Below are 17,355 nucleotides of genomic sequence, written 5' to 3' on the forward strand. Positions count from 1 at the left end.
TAAAGGGAGGGTATGGGGATACATAAAATGAGAAATAACAAGAATTGCAAACTTTGAAATAGAAAATTAGTAAAATCAATAAACATTTTATTATAAATCAAAAGACAGCACACACACACACACACACACACACAGACACACACACAGAGCCAGCAACACATGAAAAGATGTTCAACAGGGAAATACAAACTAAAATCACAAGATTTTACTCAGAAGCAATAAATTGCCAAAAAAAAAAAAAAGAAAAAAAGAAAAGAGCAAATTGAGAGGGACACTGACATGTGGGGATAAAATGGTAAAACTATTTCAGAAAAAAAATGGTTTGGTAATTTTCAGGAAGTTAAACATATATTTACCCTATAACCCAGAAATTTTATTCTTAGGTACTTACTCAAGATAAATTACAAACACATGTTCACAGAAAGACTTGTACAAGAATGTTTAAAGTGATGCTATTCATAAAAACCCCAAGTGGAAACAAATGTCCATCCAGTGAGTGGACAGGCTGTGGTCCATTCATTCAATAGAGCACTACTGAGTGATACAATGAATCACTGAGAGGGGACGGATCTCAGCCATGAGACCGGACTCAGCAGTTTTAAAGGACTGTCAGCAACCTAGTGAGACCTTGTTTTAAAACAAACAAACAAACAAACAAACAAACAAACAAACAAACAAACAAACAGGACTGGAGGTGTAGCTCAGAGGTAGAACGTCCTTAGGTTCAATCACCAATACAGCACACACACACACACACACACACACACACACACACACACACACAGGAGAGAGGGGACGAAAACGAAAAGAAAATGGGATATAAAAATTTTTAAGAAATTATCACTGAAAATTTCAGGTTTGGTAAAAATTAGAAAAAAAAATTTTTTTTTCATTTTCTAGTCCCAAATCACTACCCTTCTTATACCTGAAAATGACATGGAACATGGAGAGCTGAATTTAATACCTGCTATTCAGTAGTTCTTGGGAAAGTTAGTTAACTTTTCTTTTCTTTACTTTACTTCTGTTTTGTTTTGTTTTTTGTTTTTGCAGTGCTGGGGATGGAATCCAGAGCATTCTACCTCCAAGCTACACTCCCAGCTCTATTTTTATTCTTTATTTTTTAAACAGGGTTTCACTGAGTTGCATAGGGCCTCACTAAGTAGCTGAGGCTGTCCACAACCGTGGTCCTCTTGTCTCAGCCTCCAAATGCTGGGATTACAAGCTTGCGCCACCACACCTGGCTTAAACATTTTTATACTTTAAACTTTTTTATACCTTTATTGGCAAATAGTAACTGTACGTTATTGTGAGATTCAAAACAACCCAAATGTACATGCACTGGTACTGATTTTATTTATTTATTTATTTATTTATTTATTTATTTATTTATTTATGGTGGTACTGGGGTTCTTGGAAGTCCTTCTACCTCCGGGCTACACTCCCAGACCTATCTTCACATTTTTATTTGGAAACAGGGTCTCCTAAGCCAGCGCGCGCGGCTGGCTTCGAACCTGCGCGATCCTCCTGTCTCTGCCTCCCAAGCGCGGGGATTACAAGCGTGCGCCACCACGCCCGGCTGGTACTGATTTTAAAAGCAACACTGGGGGTTTCCCCCCAGTGCCTTTCACGATGAGTGTTTGTTATCACCATTCTACAGATGAGAAGGATAAGTCTCAGTGAGGTTAAGCAGCTCACCCAGAAGCACAGAGCTAGCCAGGAAATGGCAGGGCCAGGATTCCACCGTCTAAACACCTCTGTTCCTACTGTGCTGCCTGGAATGCAAGCATGGCCAGAAAACATATGCTTTTTAATAATTTGTTGATTAATCTCTTTAAATTCAATTCAAGCCAATACCCAGCCAAAGTGTGGGGTGTGAAGAGAGGTCTCTGGCCAGGGTAAAGTCAAAGCCTTTGAAAGATCTGGTGGGGGTGGAGGGGGAAAGCAGAGGCCGTGTGCTCCCTAGATCTAAGGCTGAGCCAAGTGATAGTGGTGGCAAGCTTCCCCAAACTATTTTATTTATTTATTTTTATTTATTTTTTATTGGTATACTGTATTCATACATCATAGTGGGATACAAACTTTTGTAGACATACATGCACGCATCGCCCAGTTAGCCCCTACCTGATCCCTATCCCATTCCCTCCTCATCCCTCCTTCCCATGCTTGGCTTAGTGGTTGACATCTAGTATTATAGCAATTTATCTAAAATTAAAAATGATAATCTCATATAACAGTTTCATTTGTCTGATACCAAGCTTTTGATGACTTAAAGATAACAATTTCAATATTTCTTTTTGCTTTCTTTCTTACCAGAGAATATTTTTTATTCTATTTTTTAGGTGAAACTATCATATATTTATATATTTATTCTTCAGAAAAAAATCTATCCTAATATGGAATATGGATTCTAGATACCCAAAACGATCTTGAAAAAGCACAAAGCTAGAAGATATATATTTTCTGATTTCAAACCATATAAAGCTACAATAATTGAATCAGTGTAGTACTGTTCTAAAGGCATATATATAAACCAATGGAGTTAAATACAAGCCTAGAGCTAAATTCTTCCCTATATTATCAAGTTATTTTTGACAAGGTTTCCACGAACATTTGGTGGTAGAAATAATAATCTTTTAACTAAATATTGTTGAAAAATAATAATTACATGGAAAAGAATAAAATTGAACCCTTACCTAATCCCATATACAAGTATTAACTCAAAATAGATAAAAGACCTAAATATAAATCTTAAGACTATAAACTTTTAGAAGAAAATCTGGGTCATAAACCTCACAACATTGAAATTGGCAGTGATTTCTTGGATATGATTTCAGTGGCACAGGCAACAGAAGAGTATACAAATTCCCTAAAAAATAAAAAAATATTGTATATCCAAAGACAATGTAAACAGAGTTAAAAGTTACTAATAGAATTGGATAAAATATTTCCAAATGCTATATCTGAAGGTATATTAATATTCCAACTAGAAATCCTAAAAATTAACAACAATAAAGGCAAACAGTACCATTTAGAGATAGGTAAAAGACTAACATAAATAATGAATCTCCACAGATAACCAATCTTAGTTGTCTGTTGGATGGAAAATCTTGTTTCTCTGGTTCTGGTGTGTGTTACCTATTTCTTCTTTGTAGTTAATCTCTTTGAGTATTTTCTCTAGTGCTGGTTTTGAAGACATAAATTCCTTCAGTTTCTGTTTGTCATGGAAGCTTCTTATTTCTCCATCTAATTTGATAGAAAGTTTTGCTGGGTAGGAAATTTTTGGCTGGAAGTTGTTTTCTTTCAGAGTTTGGAATATGTTACTCCAAGCCCTTCTGGCTCTCATGACTTGGTTTGGGAAGTCTGGAGTGATTCTAATTGGTTTGCCTCTGAATGTCACTTGGCCCTTTGTTTTTGTTGCCCTTAAGATTCTCTGCTTGGCTTCCACATTGGTCATTTTGACAATTATGTGGCGTGGGGATCCTCTTCTCCAATCCTGTCTAAAGGGAGTTCTATAAGTTTCCTGGACCTGTGTATCAACCTCTTGCTCTATGTTTGGAAAATTTTCTGCTATTACTTCCTTGAAGAGATTGTTGATCCCTTTGGTATCACTTTCTTTTCCCTCCTCTATTCCAATGATTCTTAGGTTAGCTCTCTTAAAATGGGCCCATATTTCTTCAATGTCAGATTCCTGCTTTTGGATATTTTTTTCTAGATTAGAAACTATGCGTTCATTTTTGGAATGTTCATCTTCTAAGAGCGAGATTCTGTTCTCCATGTGGTCTAATCGGTTGTTTGTGCTTTGAATTGAGGCCTTTTACTTCATTAATTGCATCCTTTATCTCTTTTTGGCTTCTCTGAGTTCTTTTCGAAGCACCTCTATTATTTCTACAGTGATTTTCCTGATTTGATCTTCTAGAAATCTCTGATTTTCTGTTTTATCGGGTTCTGATGTTGTGGGGTTGTGCTCATTCATTGCTCCAGTGTTATTCCTCTTTCCCATGATTTTGGAAGTTTGTGCCTTCTCTGGGTTCTTCCCTTGGGTCACTATGACTTCACTTAAGGTGCTCTGGATCTCGAGTCTGTATTATCTCAGACCCCACTACTCCTTTACTGGGTTGTATCACAGAGTCTCCGACCCAGGGAGTCGATAGAGGCTGCCTTAAACTATGGGGGTGCCAGGTTGCACGTTCTCCTATGGTGTGATATCTCTGCCACCACCACTCCCCCACTGGGTCAAGTCCCAGGGAGTACAGTACTGGGATTTCTCCTCTGTGGCCCGCAATTTGACTCACTGTTCTTGAGTTCGCAGATGTAGCTGTACTGGACTTGGTGAATTCGTTGCTGCTGCCGCTGGTGGCAATATGGCGCCGCTGCTATGCCCTCGGCCGTGAGGCTGGCTTATTTCTTCTTGGTTTTGAGTTCCACTCTGAGTGCCTGTAGCGTGTGCTGAGCTCAGCCACTGGGAGCTTTAGATGTTCCCTGCGCTGAAAAATCCCGCCTTGCTGTTCTGCAGTGGCTCACCTCGGCTTGCTGTAGCCGTCCGTTGAACTTGCCGCTGCTGCCGGCAGTATGGCGCTGCTGCCGCGTCCTGGGGCGTGAGGCCGGTGTATCTCCTCTGTGGCTCTGAGCTCTGTTCTCAGTCCGCTTTCTCTCTGGAGCCTGGTGATTTTTTTGTTTCTCTGGTGATGGTGTTTTCTGGCTATAAAAGGCGCTGATTTTGTGGTAATGGAGATTGGTTGTTAGCGGGGCTCTTAAGCCCCGCTTTTCTCGGTCGCCATCTTCCCGGAAGTCTCCCAAAATTAGAAATTTATAGACTCAAAATGCACTGTGAACCTCAATGAGGTAAAAACAAGGAAAGCTTTGTCTGGGTGCTGGAGCCAGCTGGCAAAGTATGGGTTCTGAAGAGAGGTGTGAGAATGAAGAATTTTTAATTCTAAGAATTTGATTCTCAAAATATTTAATTTATTTTAATGTGGTTGAGCTGCCAGCCTATCTCTACTGGCCGACCCCTGTTCTTGGGTCAATATTTTCTACTGGTCGACGACTACGCCTGGGTCAGTATTATCTATTGCGTCGACGCTCCTGGCCGACGCCTACTTCTGGGTCAATCTCATCTTTATTGCACTGACACTGGGTTTGTTTTTCCAGAGGTATTTATACAGTCACAGGTCAATCAACATTCTCATGCTACCACCACCAGAATACAATAAAGACCAATACAAAACACATCATTACAGATAGGCCTATCAGCACCCTCGTGCCATCACCACCTGATCCTCTCCCAGACCTCTTTGAACTTTCCATAACCCCAAACCTTGTTGACTCTGGGCGAAGGACAGTCAGCTGAGTCAGAGACACTAATCTAGGGGGAAGCCTTAATGGCTCCCAACATCTGGGTACACCACAAGCTGAAAATCAAGACATCACTTCGGGTAGCTCCTTTCACAACCCAGCCTGCTTCCCTCCCCTTTCCTGTACATGTGGGTGAGTTGGTAATGAAGCCTTCACCTCTGGACCTAGCGTTATTGACCTGTTCCCTTCCTCAGTCTCCTTCCCACCTCCATCCCTCTCTAGTTATGCTTGTATCACTTTGAACCTCACTCTGATGTATGATTACAGTGCACTAATCAAAATAAATAAAAAGCTGAAGTGAAAATCAAACATAGCCAAAGAAGTCAGGCAACGAATACACATGTCCAAAATAACTGTGACTCACGTGTCTTCTGCTAGCCACTCGCATGTACAGTGAGATATTTTAGGTCAGATTTAAGTATCATTATTCATGAGTCTGCAAATTGAAACTTATGCAGACCTTGGGGATGATCATAACTTTAACACAATCCTTTTCACAAAGAACAAAATATTTCAAATGACTTACCCATATTAATTGTTACCGTCTATGTTTGTGTTGAAGGTGGGGTTAACATGTTTAAATAGGCTTGTCATAAAGCTAGATTGGATAGAAAAGACTTCTATCAGAGCAATTTGAGAGAAGCAAGAAAGACAAGAATCAGGAGGGAGGGAGGGAGTCAGGGAGATGGCTCTGAGACTTAGGCCAGCTGGGAAGGAGATTGCGGCGGTGCAGCCTGGTCCCAGAAGAGCCAGGCTTAAGCGCTTTTCCCCAGGGCTTTCAGGAAAGAGAATAAGTAGCCCAACTCCTGGCCCTCAGAAAACTGAATTTTATCAGTCTCAGGGTCTGTTTCTGAAGTTTCACTCGGAGGCTGGTGAGTGAATTAGATTCCTGTGGATGGGGCTGAATCCAGAATTACCGTAAAAACTAGGCTGGTGTTATGTCATACAGGACAGAGGTGACAAGACTCTAGAAGAGTATTGAAATATATGGTCAAAAATATGCAGAGCAGAGGCACAGACCTGCTTGGTTAGCAGATGTGGACGGGGAGGTCTGGGAAGGGAGGCTGAGCATCCATGGGGTTAATGAAATTTAGTGAAGAGTAAGGAGAAGCAATCTGATAAAAGGCAGGTGCCATAATAATTAGATGAGAGATGAGAAAACATAAAACATGTTGATGTACACACAGACTCCTTTTGAAAAAGATGTGAAAGAATACTCGTGGATGGCAGGGAATTGTGGTGACCTGGCCCAAGCCTGACACTACAGAGGGCTCTTTAAAAATACAGTGAGATTAGTCAGTCACAAAGAGTAAAAAATTGGATGCTCTCCCTGATATGCAGGAGTTAGGGAGAAAATGGGCCACAGGCAGAACTCTAGATGAAGGAGAAATGGTAGATTAGCAAATAAGGCGACCTAAATGAGGGGATGGGGGGAGAGGGAAATTCCCTAATGCACATGATGCACATTTGCAAACATCAAAGCCAATCACTAAGCCAAACATGGAAGGAGGGAGGGGGAAGGGATGGAGAGGGAGATGGGAAAGGGCTAAATAAGTGCATGCATGCCTCTACCATCTTGTACCTCATTAAGATGTATGACAACAAAGCACTAATGAAGATACACTTTTCTTGGTGCATATAATTATATGCCTTAATGAGGTTCAGGGTGATAGAAACACATGTGTTAGTCTGTTTCTTTCCAGCTGTCCCCACTCCCTCCCCTTCCCCGTGCATGTTCTTGAGATTGGTGCTGATAATTTCACACACACACACACACACACACACACACACACATATATATATATATATACACACAGCATTAGTGGAACTGTTTCCTACATCAAGTCTCTTCTCCTAGCCTCCCTCCCTTAATCCCCTTCCACTATTTTACTGGAATTTATTTATTTATTTATTTATTATTTTTTTGTGGTACTGGGGTTCCTGGAAGCCTGTCTGCCTCCGGACTACTCTCCCAGACCTATTTTTTATATTTTTATTTGGAAACAGGGTCTCTTAATCCAGCGTGGTTGGCTTCGAACCTGCGCGATCCTCCTGTCTCCGCCTCCCAAGCGCTGGGATTACAAGCGTGCACCACCACGCACGGCTATTTTACTGGAATTTAGAGAGGGCTTTTTGGAGGTAGCCAGGGCATCTTGGCAGGAGTGAGAAAAAAAAAATTAAAGGAGCCATTTCCTCCCACCCCCAGAAAGAAATATCAGAGCTCCAAGAGAATAAACTGAAATGAAAGAAAAATTTAACAAGCATAAGATATATCTGAGCCACGGAACTAGACATTTATAGATGCCCCTTGATGTAATATCAGAAACGATGCTATTATTTGCTTGTTTCTTCATTCAAGTGGAAGGACACGGCTCTCTTCTCAGGAAGGGCTGAACCCTTCCCCTGGGCTTGCTCACTAAACCTATTTGCTCACATGTCCACCATTCTCTCAGGCCGTAAGCCAAGGCAGTGAGGACTCCAGCAACAGCACGAAGCCTGAGAAGGTAGTCATGCTCAAAATGCCCTGTTGAAGGATTTAAGCTAACTAAGAAAAGCATGGTAGGATGTGAATGATGACGTTGCATGCTGATTTCCACCAGTGGAGGAATTTTTCAAACATCAAGAACTGCATCCTTCATCTAGAAGTAATTCTCCTTTTTTTTTTTTTTCTCATTTCAGTCATTTCAGGGCCTAGTTCCCCAGCGCATGAGCACAGGGAGTCCCCGGCTCAGGCGCAAGGGTCTGGTCAAGTTTGCCCCTTACAGGTCTCTCAACCCCCTTCATAAGTGAGCAAACCGTGAAGTTAGAGAGATGTCAGGTCTCACGTCTGTCAGTAGTGGTTTGTGACATTTGGCAAGTGATTCATGTTGTTCTGATCTCACTTTCCTAAGGTGTGAAATGAGGATAATATCTAGTTCTGAGACTGGATGCCTGCTCTGTGCATGAAGAATATACGAAGCACACTGTGCGTAGTACTATCCCTGGCATGAAGCAATGCTTAATAAATAATCACTTAATTCCCCTGTAGCTGTATTGCATTTAATTCCTGGAACACCACTGGCCTTTTAGCTTCCAGTGTCCACAGGCAATTCATGTTCCAATAAACACACAGAGATAATCTTTCTAACTTAGAACACAATTTTATTTTGTTTATTATTATTATTATTTTTGTACTGGAGATCGAACCCAGGGGCATTCTACCTCTGAGCTACACCTTTAATCCTTCTTATGTGTTTTTATTTTTTGCTTTGAAACAGGGTCTGGCTAAGTTGCTGAGGGTCTTGCTGAATAAGACACTAGCCTTGACCCTTCAGTCCTCCTATCTCTGACTCCCAAGTACTGGGATTACAGGTGTGCACCACCCGGCCTAGTGAGCAATCCTTTTGAACTATGGCTTCAAGGCATCCAGTAGCTACCCTTTCTGTAGAGGGTGGGGCCTGAGGGGGGAGCCGTAATCAAGACCCTTCACTGGTGGTGTATAGGGAAGCTACCAATTTTTTTTGTGTTTTGAGATTGTATCCTGCTATTTTGTTGAATTAGTTTACTAGTTCTAAGAGATTTTTGGTGGACTCTTTAGAATTTTCTAGGTATAGAATCATAACATCCTGCCGGGCATGGTGGCGCACGCTTGTAATCCCCGCGCTCGGGAGGCGGAGACAGGAGGATCAGGCAGGTTCAAAGTCAGCCGCACTTGCTTAAGAGACCCTGTTTCCGAATGAAAAGTATAAAATAGGTCTGGGAGTGTAGCTCGGAGGTAGAAGGGCTTCCAGGAACCCCAGTACCACCACCACCAAAAAAAAAAAAAAAAAAAAAAAAAAAATAACATCTTCAAATAAAGATAATTTGACTTTCTCCTTTCCTGTTTACATTCTTTTTATTTTTTTCTCTTGCCTAATGTCCTGGCTAAAGTTGCCAGCACAATATTGAACAAAAGTGGTGAGAATCGCATCCTTTTCTTGTTCCTGATTTTAGAGGGAATGCTTTCAGTTTTCCCCCATTACGTGTGATGTTAGCTATGGCATTGTCCGTGTAGCTTTCATTATATTGAGGTATGAGCCTTCTCTGCCTAGTTTATTCAGGTTGTATTATGAAGAAATTTTAAGTTTTACCATAGGATTTTCTGCTCATTTTTTATTTTCATCTCATTTCTATTGAGATAATTATGTGATTTTTATCCTTAATTCTTTTTATATGGTGAATTACACTTATTGATTTGCATATGTTGAGCCAAATTTGTATCCCTGGAATGAAACCAACTTGGTCACAGTGTATGAACTTCTTAATGTATATTGAATTTGATTAATATGTATTTTATTGAGAATTTTTACACCTATGCTAATTAAGGATATTGGTTTATAGTTTTCTCTCTCTCTCTCTGTGTGTGTGTGTGTGTGTGTGTGTGTGTGTGTGTGTGTATACATCTTTATCAGGTTTTGGTAGCAGGGTAATACTGGCTTAGTAGAATGAGTTTGAAAGCATTCCTTGCCTTTCTACTTTATGGAATAATTTGAGGAGCATTGGTATTAGTTCTTCTTTAAAAGTCTGGCAAAATTCACCAGTAAATATGTTTGGTTCTGGGCTTCTTTTCTTTTCTTCCTTGGGATAATTTTTATTACATTGATTAGTATTGATCTATTTAGGGGTGTGTGTGTGTGTGTGTGTGTGTGTGTATGTGTTAATGGGGATTGAACCCAGGGGCATTCTACCCCTGAGCTACACCCCCAGCCCTATTTTATTCTTATTATGAAACAGAGCGTCAGCCAGGCATGGTGGCTTATGCTTGTAATCCCAGCATTTGGGAGGCTGAGACTGGAGGATCGCGGTTCGCGGACAGCCTCAGCTACTTAGTGAGGCACTCCGAAACTTAGTGAGACCCTGTTTCAAAATAAAGAATAAAAAATAGGGTGTGTCGCTCAGAGGTTGAATGACCCTGGGCTTTATCCCCAGACCTGCAAAAAAAAAAAAAAAAAAAAAAAAAGAAACAAAACAGAGTGTCACTAAATTGTGGAGGCTTCACTAAGTATTTGAGGCGCCTCCTGTCTCTGTCTCCCAAGTACTGGGATTACAAGTGTGTGGCACCACACCCGCTATATTTAGTTTTTTTTAAAATATCCTCTTGGTTCAGTTAGGTAAGTCACATGTGACTCTCAGGTATCTTGCCATAGCTCTTAAATGGATGGTAGTCATTTACAGAAATAGCAATTCATGAATGTCACTTAGCACCTCCCTGTGCTAGGCTTTGAGATGAAAATCACCAACAAGGAGCTAAATAGGCCAGTGCTTGCCTTTGAGCCCCTCCACCCAGCCAGCAGCCAAGACCAGCCCATCTGGAGGCACCTTCACAGGTAACGGTGACAACCACACACAGGTGCCCTGCAGGTCTTTGCAGATGGGAGGCCACTGCCAGCCTGGCCCAGACGCTGTGGGCTGCAGGGCCAGGTGGGGGAAAGGCTCTGAGGTCAAGGGCACAAAGGATTTTCAGGCAAGGGCAGCACAGAGGAGTTGGAAGGTGAGTGTGGGCCAGGAAAGAGCGGAGACGGTGAGTGGATGGCTAGAAGGAGACTCACATGTTCAAATTCTATGAGGAAAGGATTGAATTTTGTTTTTGTTTGGCTGCCTAGAACTTTAAACATAATAGATGCTTAAGAAAGCTCAGTAAAAAGGCTCTCTGGATTTCAGATACCTTTTTATAACAGGCCTTGTTATGTCCTGAGTCCCAACATCCACTGGGCATTTAACAAAGTATGGGCAGGGGCAGTAACTTTGGGGGCTGAATTTTGTCTTTCCAATGTCACGCCACCTAGAATCTCAGAAACCTAGAGCCTTATTTGGAAACAGGGTCTTTGCAGATGTAGTTAACTAAGAAGAGGCTACCCTGGATTAGGGTGAACCTTAAATCTAATGGCTGGTGTCTTTATAAAAAGAGGAAAAAGACTCAGAGACAAAACGGAGAAGGCCAGGTGAAGACAGGGGCAGAGAGACTGGTGTGATGCTGCCCTCAGCCCAAGCACAGCAAGGATGCCGGCAGGCTGGGAGAGCAAATGAGGGCCTGCCAACACTTTGACTTCAGACCCAGAGCTTCCACGAGTGTAGAAGAATACATTTATGTTGTTTTAGACCCTTCACAGTTAGGAAAAACCAACTTTCTCCAACCTCTCCCCTGCTCTTTCCAGCGGTTCCTACGCACCAGCCACTTGGGGCTGAGGAGGGTGTTTTAGGCGCACACTGTGCCTTGGCCTGCATGCTTGCCTTTTTTTTTTTTTTTTTGGTGGTACTGGGGTTCCTGGAAGCCCTTCTACCTCCGGGCTACACTCCCAGACCTATTTTTACATTTTTATTTGGAAACAGGGTCTCCTAAGCCAGTGTGCGTGGCTGGCTTTGAACCTGCGCGATCCTCCTGTCTCTGCCTCCCAAGCGCGGGGATTACAAGCGTGCGTCACCACGCCCAGCTCATGCTTGCCTTTTCTTACACTGCTTCTCTTCTCTTTTCATCATTAAATTTAGCATGAACTAGTATATTTCAAGCTCCGGTTCACATACCATCTTTTTACAGTTTTCCCAGACATGAAGAATGATTTTTTCAGTGTAGTTATAATCCTCTTAAGTGAAGTTCGGAGAATAATGCTTCTCTTCCTCCTCCTTCTCTTCTTCTTCTTCCTCTTCCTCCCCCCTCTTCCTCCTCCTCCTCCTTCAACTCATTCTTCTTTTTTTTTTGGTGGTACTGGGGATTGAACCCAGGAACATTCTACCTCTGAGTTACACCCCCAGCCCTATTTTATTTTATTTTATTTTTGGTGGTACTGGGGATGGAACCCAGGGGCCTTCTACCCCTGGGCTACTCTCCCAGACCTACTTTTATATTTTATTTGGAAACAGGGTCTCTTAAGCCAGCTGAGGCTGGCTTCAAACCTGCGTGATCCTCCTGTCTCAGCCACCCAAGCGCGGGGATTACAAGTGTGCGCCACCATGCCTGGCCCTATTTTATGTTTTTTATCTTGAAGCAGGCTCTAAGTTGCTAAGGCTGGCTGAAAACCTGGGATTCTCCTGTCTCAGCCTCCCACGTACTATGATTACAGGTGTGCGGCACTACAACAGGCTAGAATAACATTCCTCACTTTGATTACTTGGAGATAATTCAAACTGGCTGTCGCTCATTAAAGCATAGACCATTGCTCATTTTTGTATATTTCTTATTATTTACATAGTCAAAGAAGATGGAGGGTGTGAAATATACCTAAAGCTCCTAATGACATCACAAAAAACATTAAAGGAAATACAAATTTTTCTCTCCAACTGTGAATAGAAGGTGAAGTGTCTTACAGTCTTTTCAGGTATGGTTACCACAAACCACACCAGCGTTAGCCACACAGTCTTTCAATTGCTGGGCATCCCAGGTCTGGAGGAGCATCACATGTGGATTTCCGTCCCCTTCTTCATCTCATACGTCATCGCCCTGCTTGGGAACAGCCTGCTCATCTTCATTATCTTCACAACGCCGAGTCTCCATGGACCCATGTACCTCTTCCTCTGCATGCTGGCGGGAGCGGATGTTGTCCTCGCCACATCCACAGTACCCCAGGCCTTGGGCATCTTCTGGTTGCATGCTGGAGAGATCTCCTTGGATTGCTGTATAACTCAACTCTTCTTCATCCATTCCACCTTCATCTCTGAGTCAGGGATCTTGCTGGTGATGGCATTCGATCGCTATATTGCCATTTGCTACCCTTTGAGGTACACCATTATTCTTACGCACGCTCTGATAGGGAAGATTGGTGTGAGTATCTTTCTGAGAAGTTATGGTATGATAGTCCCCATAATATTTCTTCTGAAAAGGTTGACTTTCTGCAAGAATAATATTATTCCACACACCTATTGTGAACACATCGGCTTAGCCAAATATGCCTGTAATGACATTCGAGTGAACATCTGGTATGGGTTTTCCGTCCTGATGTCAACAGTGGTCCTAGATGTTGTGCTGATATTTGTTTCCTATGTGCTGATTCTCCATGCCATCTTCCATATGCCTTCCCGAGATGCTCGCCACAAAGCTCTCAACACGTGTGGCTCCCACATCTGCATCATCATCCTCTTTTATGGGCCTGGAATATTCACCACCCTTGCTCAGCGGTTTGGACGTCACATTCCACCTTATATCCACATCTTGCTGGCTAATATCTGCATTCTGGCTCCTCCGATGCTGAATCCCATCATTTATGGGATCAAGACTAAACAGATCCAGGAGCAAGTGGTTTGTGTGTTGTTTACAAAGAAAAAGAAAAATTTGGTTTAAAAATTGAGTTTTAGCCAGGCATGGTGGTGCATGCTTGTAATCCTTGTACTTGGGAGGCTGAGACAGGAGGATTGTAGGTTTGAGGACAGCCTTGAGACTCTCATCAACCTAGCAAGATCCTGTTTCCAAATAAAAATAAAATAGGGCTGGGGGTATAGCTCAGAGGTAGAATGCCTCTGGGTTCAATCCCTAGTGCCACAAAAAATAAAAAATATAAAAACTGAGTTTTCAGAATGTCTAGCCATCTGTTAAATGGTTCTTGGAACTGGGGGATGGACTGGTTCATTGGCTCCAGCAGGCAACAGCTAAGCAAGGTTTGTGTCTGCAGCAAGTTCACCAGGCAGGCTGCGGGCTCATGCTTCATCTGTGAACCATTCCTGAGAACAGTGCCATGCTTGACCGGGCAGAGTGCCTCCTGCACAGAGCCAGGTCAGGGTGGGTTGGTCTGCAGAAGTCATGCAGCCTTAACATTGCTAGCAAATACATGAGGCAAGAGCAGTGCTCTGAGTCAAGCACAGCGGGGATCCCTTGTGATGCCAGCACTTGGGAGGCCGAGGCAGGAGGATCACAGGTTTAAGGCCTCAGAAATTCAGTGGGATCCTTAGCAATCTAGTAAGACCTTGTTTAAAAATAAAAACTAAAAAAGGGGCCAGAGTTGAGGAATAGCATAAAGGTAGAATGCCCCTGGGTTCAACCTCTATTATTAAAATGGTGTGTGTGTGGGGAGGGGAGCAGTGCTCTCATTTTGGGATTTGTTGAGATATTCTGAACCAACTTTCTCATGCTCTGAGGCCTATTTTGATATCCAAAATATTCTATCCCAACAATCACAAACAGAATTCTATTCCTTCATGTCCGTTATTCTAGCTAAGTGACATCCTTAGAACCAGTGGTTCCTGGGCCTCGCAGTTGTTTCTTTTATATTATAACTTATAGCCTATGAATGTGCATGTCCATAGCAGGGGGTCTAAACTGTGTGATGCATATTTTGCAGAGCAGCCCTCGAGGAGCACTTTTGCATTGAGAAAACACTAATGTGGTTCCTGAAGGGTGGTGCATGCCGGGAGAATGTTGAGGAAGGGACCTTCTCCCATTTCAGTGTCGGGCCCTGTTCTCCAGCGACCTCCTCCTCAGGACACTCGAGGCTCCGGTCTCCTGGTTGTGCCAGTGGGAGGTGTTGTCACTCCTGTGTAGCCCGAGCGTTACACATACCTGGCCAGGAGCACTTTACCTTTTCCAGGCCAGGCTAAGCTCTCATGCACATCTGCTTTGTCTTGGACAAAGCCTCTCTTGACCCAGGGGAGATTCTTATTTTTCTTGTCATGTCTAATTCTCATGTCATCTCCTTGTTGTCACTGTTTCTAATCATGACTCCCTCCCAATGTCTTACAGTTGGGACTTCTTTTATAAGAAAACTAGCCTATTGTCTGTATTTCATTTTAATATTTATTTGACTGAAATATATTTTGTAGAAAACATTAGAAATCATAAAAAAAGGCAAACATGAAATGGTGCTTATAAACCCATAATCTTAGAGCTTGCATTTTGACATTAAATTTTGCTGTCATAGTTATACATCTATGTGTATATATGTTTATATCTGCATGTTTCCATATGTATGTCTGCATTTGTATCTGTTTATATATATATATATTTTTTTTTTTTTCTTTTTTCTTTTTTTTTTTTTGCGGGTTTGGGGATGGAACCCAGGGGCATTTGACCTCCAAGCTACACCTCCTACACCTATTTTTTTTTATTCTTTATTTTGAAACTGGGTCTCACTGAGTTGCAAAGGGCCTCACTAAGTAGCTGAGGCTGTCTGCGAACTGTGATCCTCTGGTCTCAGCCTCCCAAATGCTGGGATTACAAGAGTGCGCCACCATGCCGGGCTTGTATCTGTTTATATTTGTATTTTATCTCTATTTTTATCAATTACTATATCTATTTAGAAAGCATTATTATGTGATGCAGAGTACTGATTATAATATAGATATAATTCTTAACTTAATTTTCTTTTCTTTTTAAAATTGCTATTATTTTTATAAATTGACAAATAAAAATTATAGCCACTCTTGGTATCTCTGGAGAATTGGTCCCAGAACAACCGCTCCATGGATTCCCCAAACTGCAGATACTTAAATACTTTATATAAAGTGGCTTAGTATCTTAGTATTTGCTTATAACCTATGCAATCCTCCCATGAACTTTTTCTTTCTTTTAATTTTACAGTACTGGGGATTGAACCCAAGGCCCCATGCATAATAGCCCTACCACTAAGCCATATCCCCAGACCTTTTTAAAGTTCTATTTTACACCAGGGTCTTGGTAAGTTTCCCAGGCTGGCCTCAAACTTGCAATCTTTCTACCTCAGCCTCTCAAATAGCTGGGATTATAGGCATGTGCCATCTTGCGTAGCTATACTTCCATAAACTTTAAGTAATCTCTAGATTACTTGTGATTCTTAATACAATTTATTTATTTATTTATTTATTTATTTATTTATTTATTTATTTATTTGTGGTACTGGGGATGGAACCCAGGGGCATTCTACCTCCAAGCTACATCCCAGCCCTATTTTTTATTTTTTATTTTGAAACAGGGTCTCACTGAATTGCAAAGGGCCTAAGTAGCTGAGTCTGTCTGTGAACCGTGGTCTTCCTTTCTCAGCCTCCCAAATGCTGGGATAACAAGCGTGCACCACCACTACCATTTGCCTGGCTGCAAATGTTATTTATTTATTTATTTATTTATTTATTTATTTATTTATTTATTTTAACAATTTTTTTATTGAACATAAATAGTATACAATTACACTATATTTGGTGCCCTCTCCCCCCCGCCCCCGTTTTCTCTTCCCCCCTCCCACCAATGGTTGTCCAGGTTAACCATGTCTTATTCATAATTTTACACATGTTCAGGTGTAGACCCTCATTAATCAAGATCGGCCTTTCTCCTCTCCTATCTTTCCATTAAAACATAGCTAGTATTTCCCCTCTAATATCTGGAGTCCCACTGGTATCCTTTGTGTTTCCTAGTTTGGGCATATTAGAGGAAACATGTGTATCTTCTCCTTCTGTGCTTGGCTGATCTCACTTAACATGATGCTCTCCAGGGTTTTCCATCTTCTTGCAAATGATATAATTTTGTTCTTCTTTATGGCTGAATAGAATTCCATTGTGTGTATTTCCCAAAGTTTTGCTATCCATTCATCTGTTGATGGTGATCTGGGTTGGTTCCATATTTTGGCTATTACAAATTGTGCTGCTATGAACATAGGTATGCATATGTTGCTGTATTTCTCTGAATTCAACCCCTTTGGAAAGATACCCAGGAGTGGTATAGCTGGATCATATGGTGGATCTATTCCCACCTTTCTTAGGAATCTCCACACAGATCTCCATAGTGGCTGAACTAGTTTGCACTAGTTATCAGAGATTAATTGACTAAAGATGTGTGGGTTTGTTTCTGTATCTTCTACTCGAATCCACTGGTCAGTATATCTATTTTTGTGCCAGTACCATGCTGTTTTTACTACTATTGCTCTGTAGTATAGTTTGAAGTCTGGGATTGTAATGCCTCCTACATGTTTCTTATTGCTGAGAATTGCTTTGGCTATTTTGGGTCTTTTCTTTCTCTATATAAAGTTCATGATTGATTTTTCTAGGTCTCTGAAGAATGTTGCTGGTATTTTAATGGGAATTGCATTGAACCTA

General features: G+C 41.6%; 1 protein-coding gene across 1 annotated transcript; it reads left to right on the top strand.

Moving 5' to 3' along the window:
• Window positions 1-12,685: 12,685 nt before the first annotated feature.
• On the top strand, window positions 12,686-13,642 carry LOC308258834 (olfactory receptor 52B4-like; the record flags this gene model as incomplete). Its single annotated transcript, XM_080689457.1, has 1 exon — window positions 12,686-13,642. The coding sequence occupies one exon, from the start codon at window positions 12,686-12,688 to the stop codon at window positions 13,640-13,642; it is 957 nt and encodes a 318-aa protein (XP_080545583.1).
• Between the last annotated feature and the right edge of the window lie 3,713 nt (window positions 13,643-17,355).

This window comes from Muscardinus avellanarius (assembly GCF_963383645.1).
Source record: "Muscardinus avellanarius genome assembly, chromosome: 1".
Lineage (NCBI taxonomy): Eukaryota > Metazoa > Chordata > Mammalia > Rodentia > Gliridae > Muscardinus > Muscardinus avellanarius.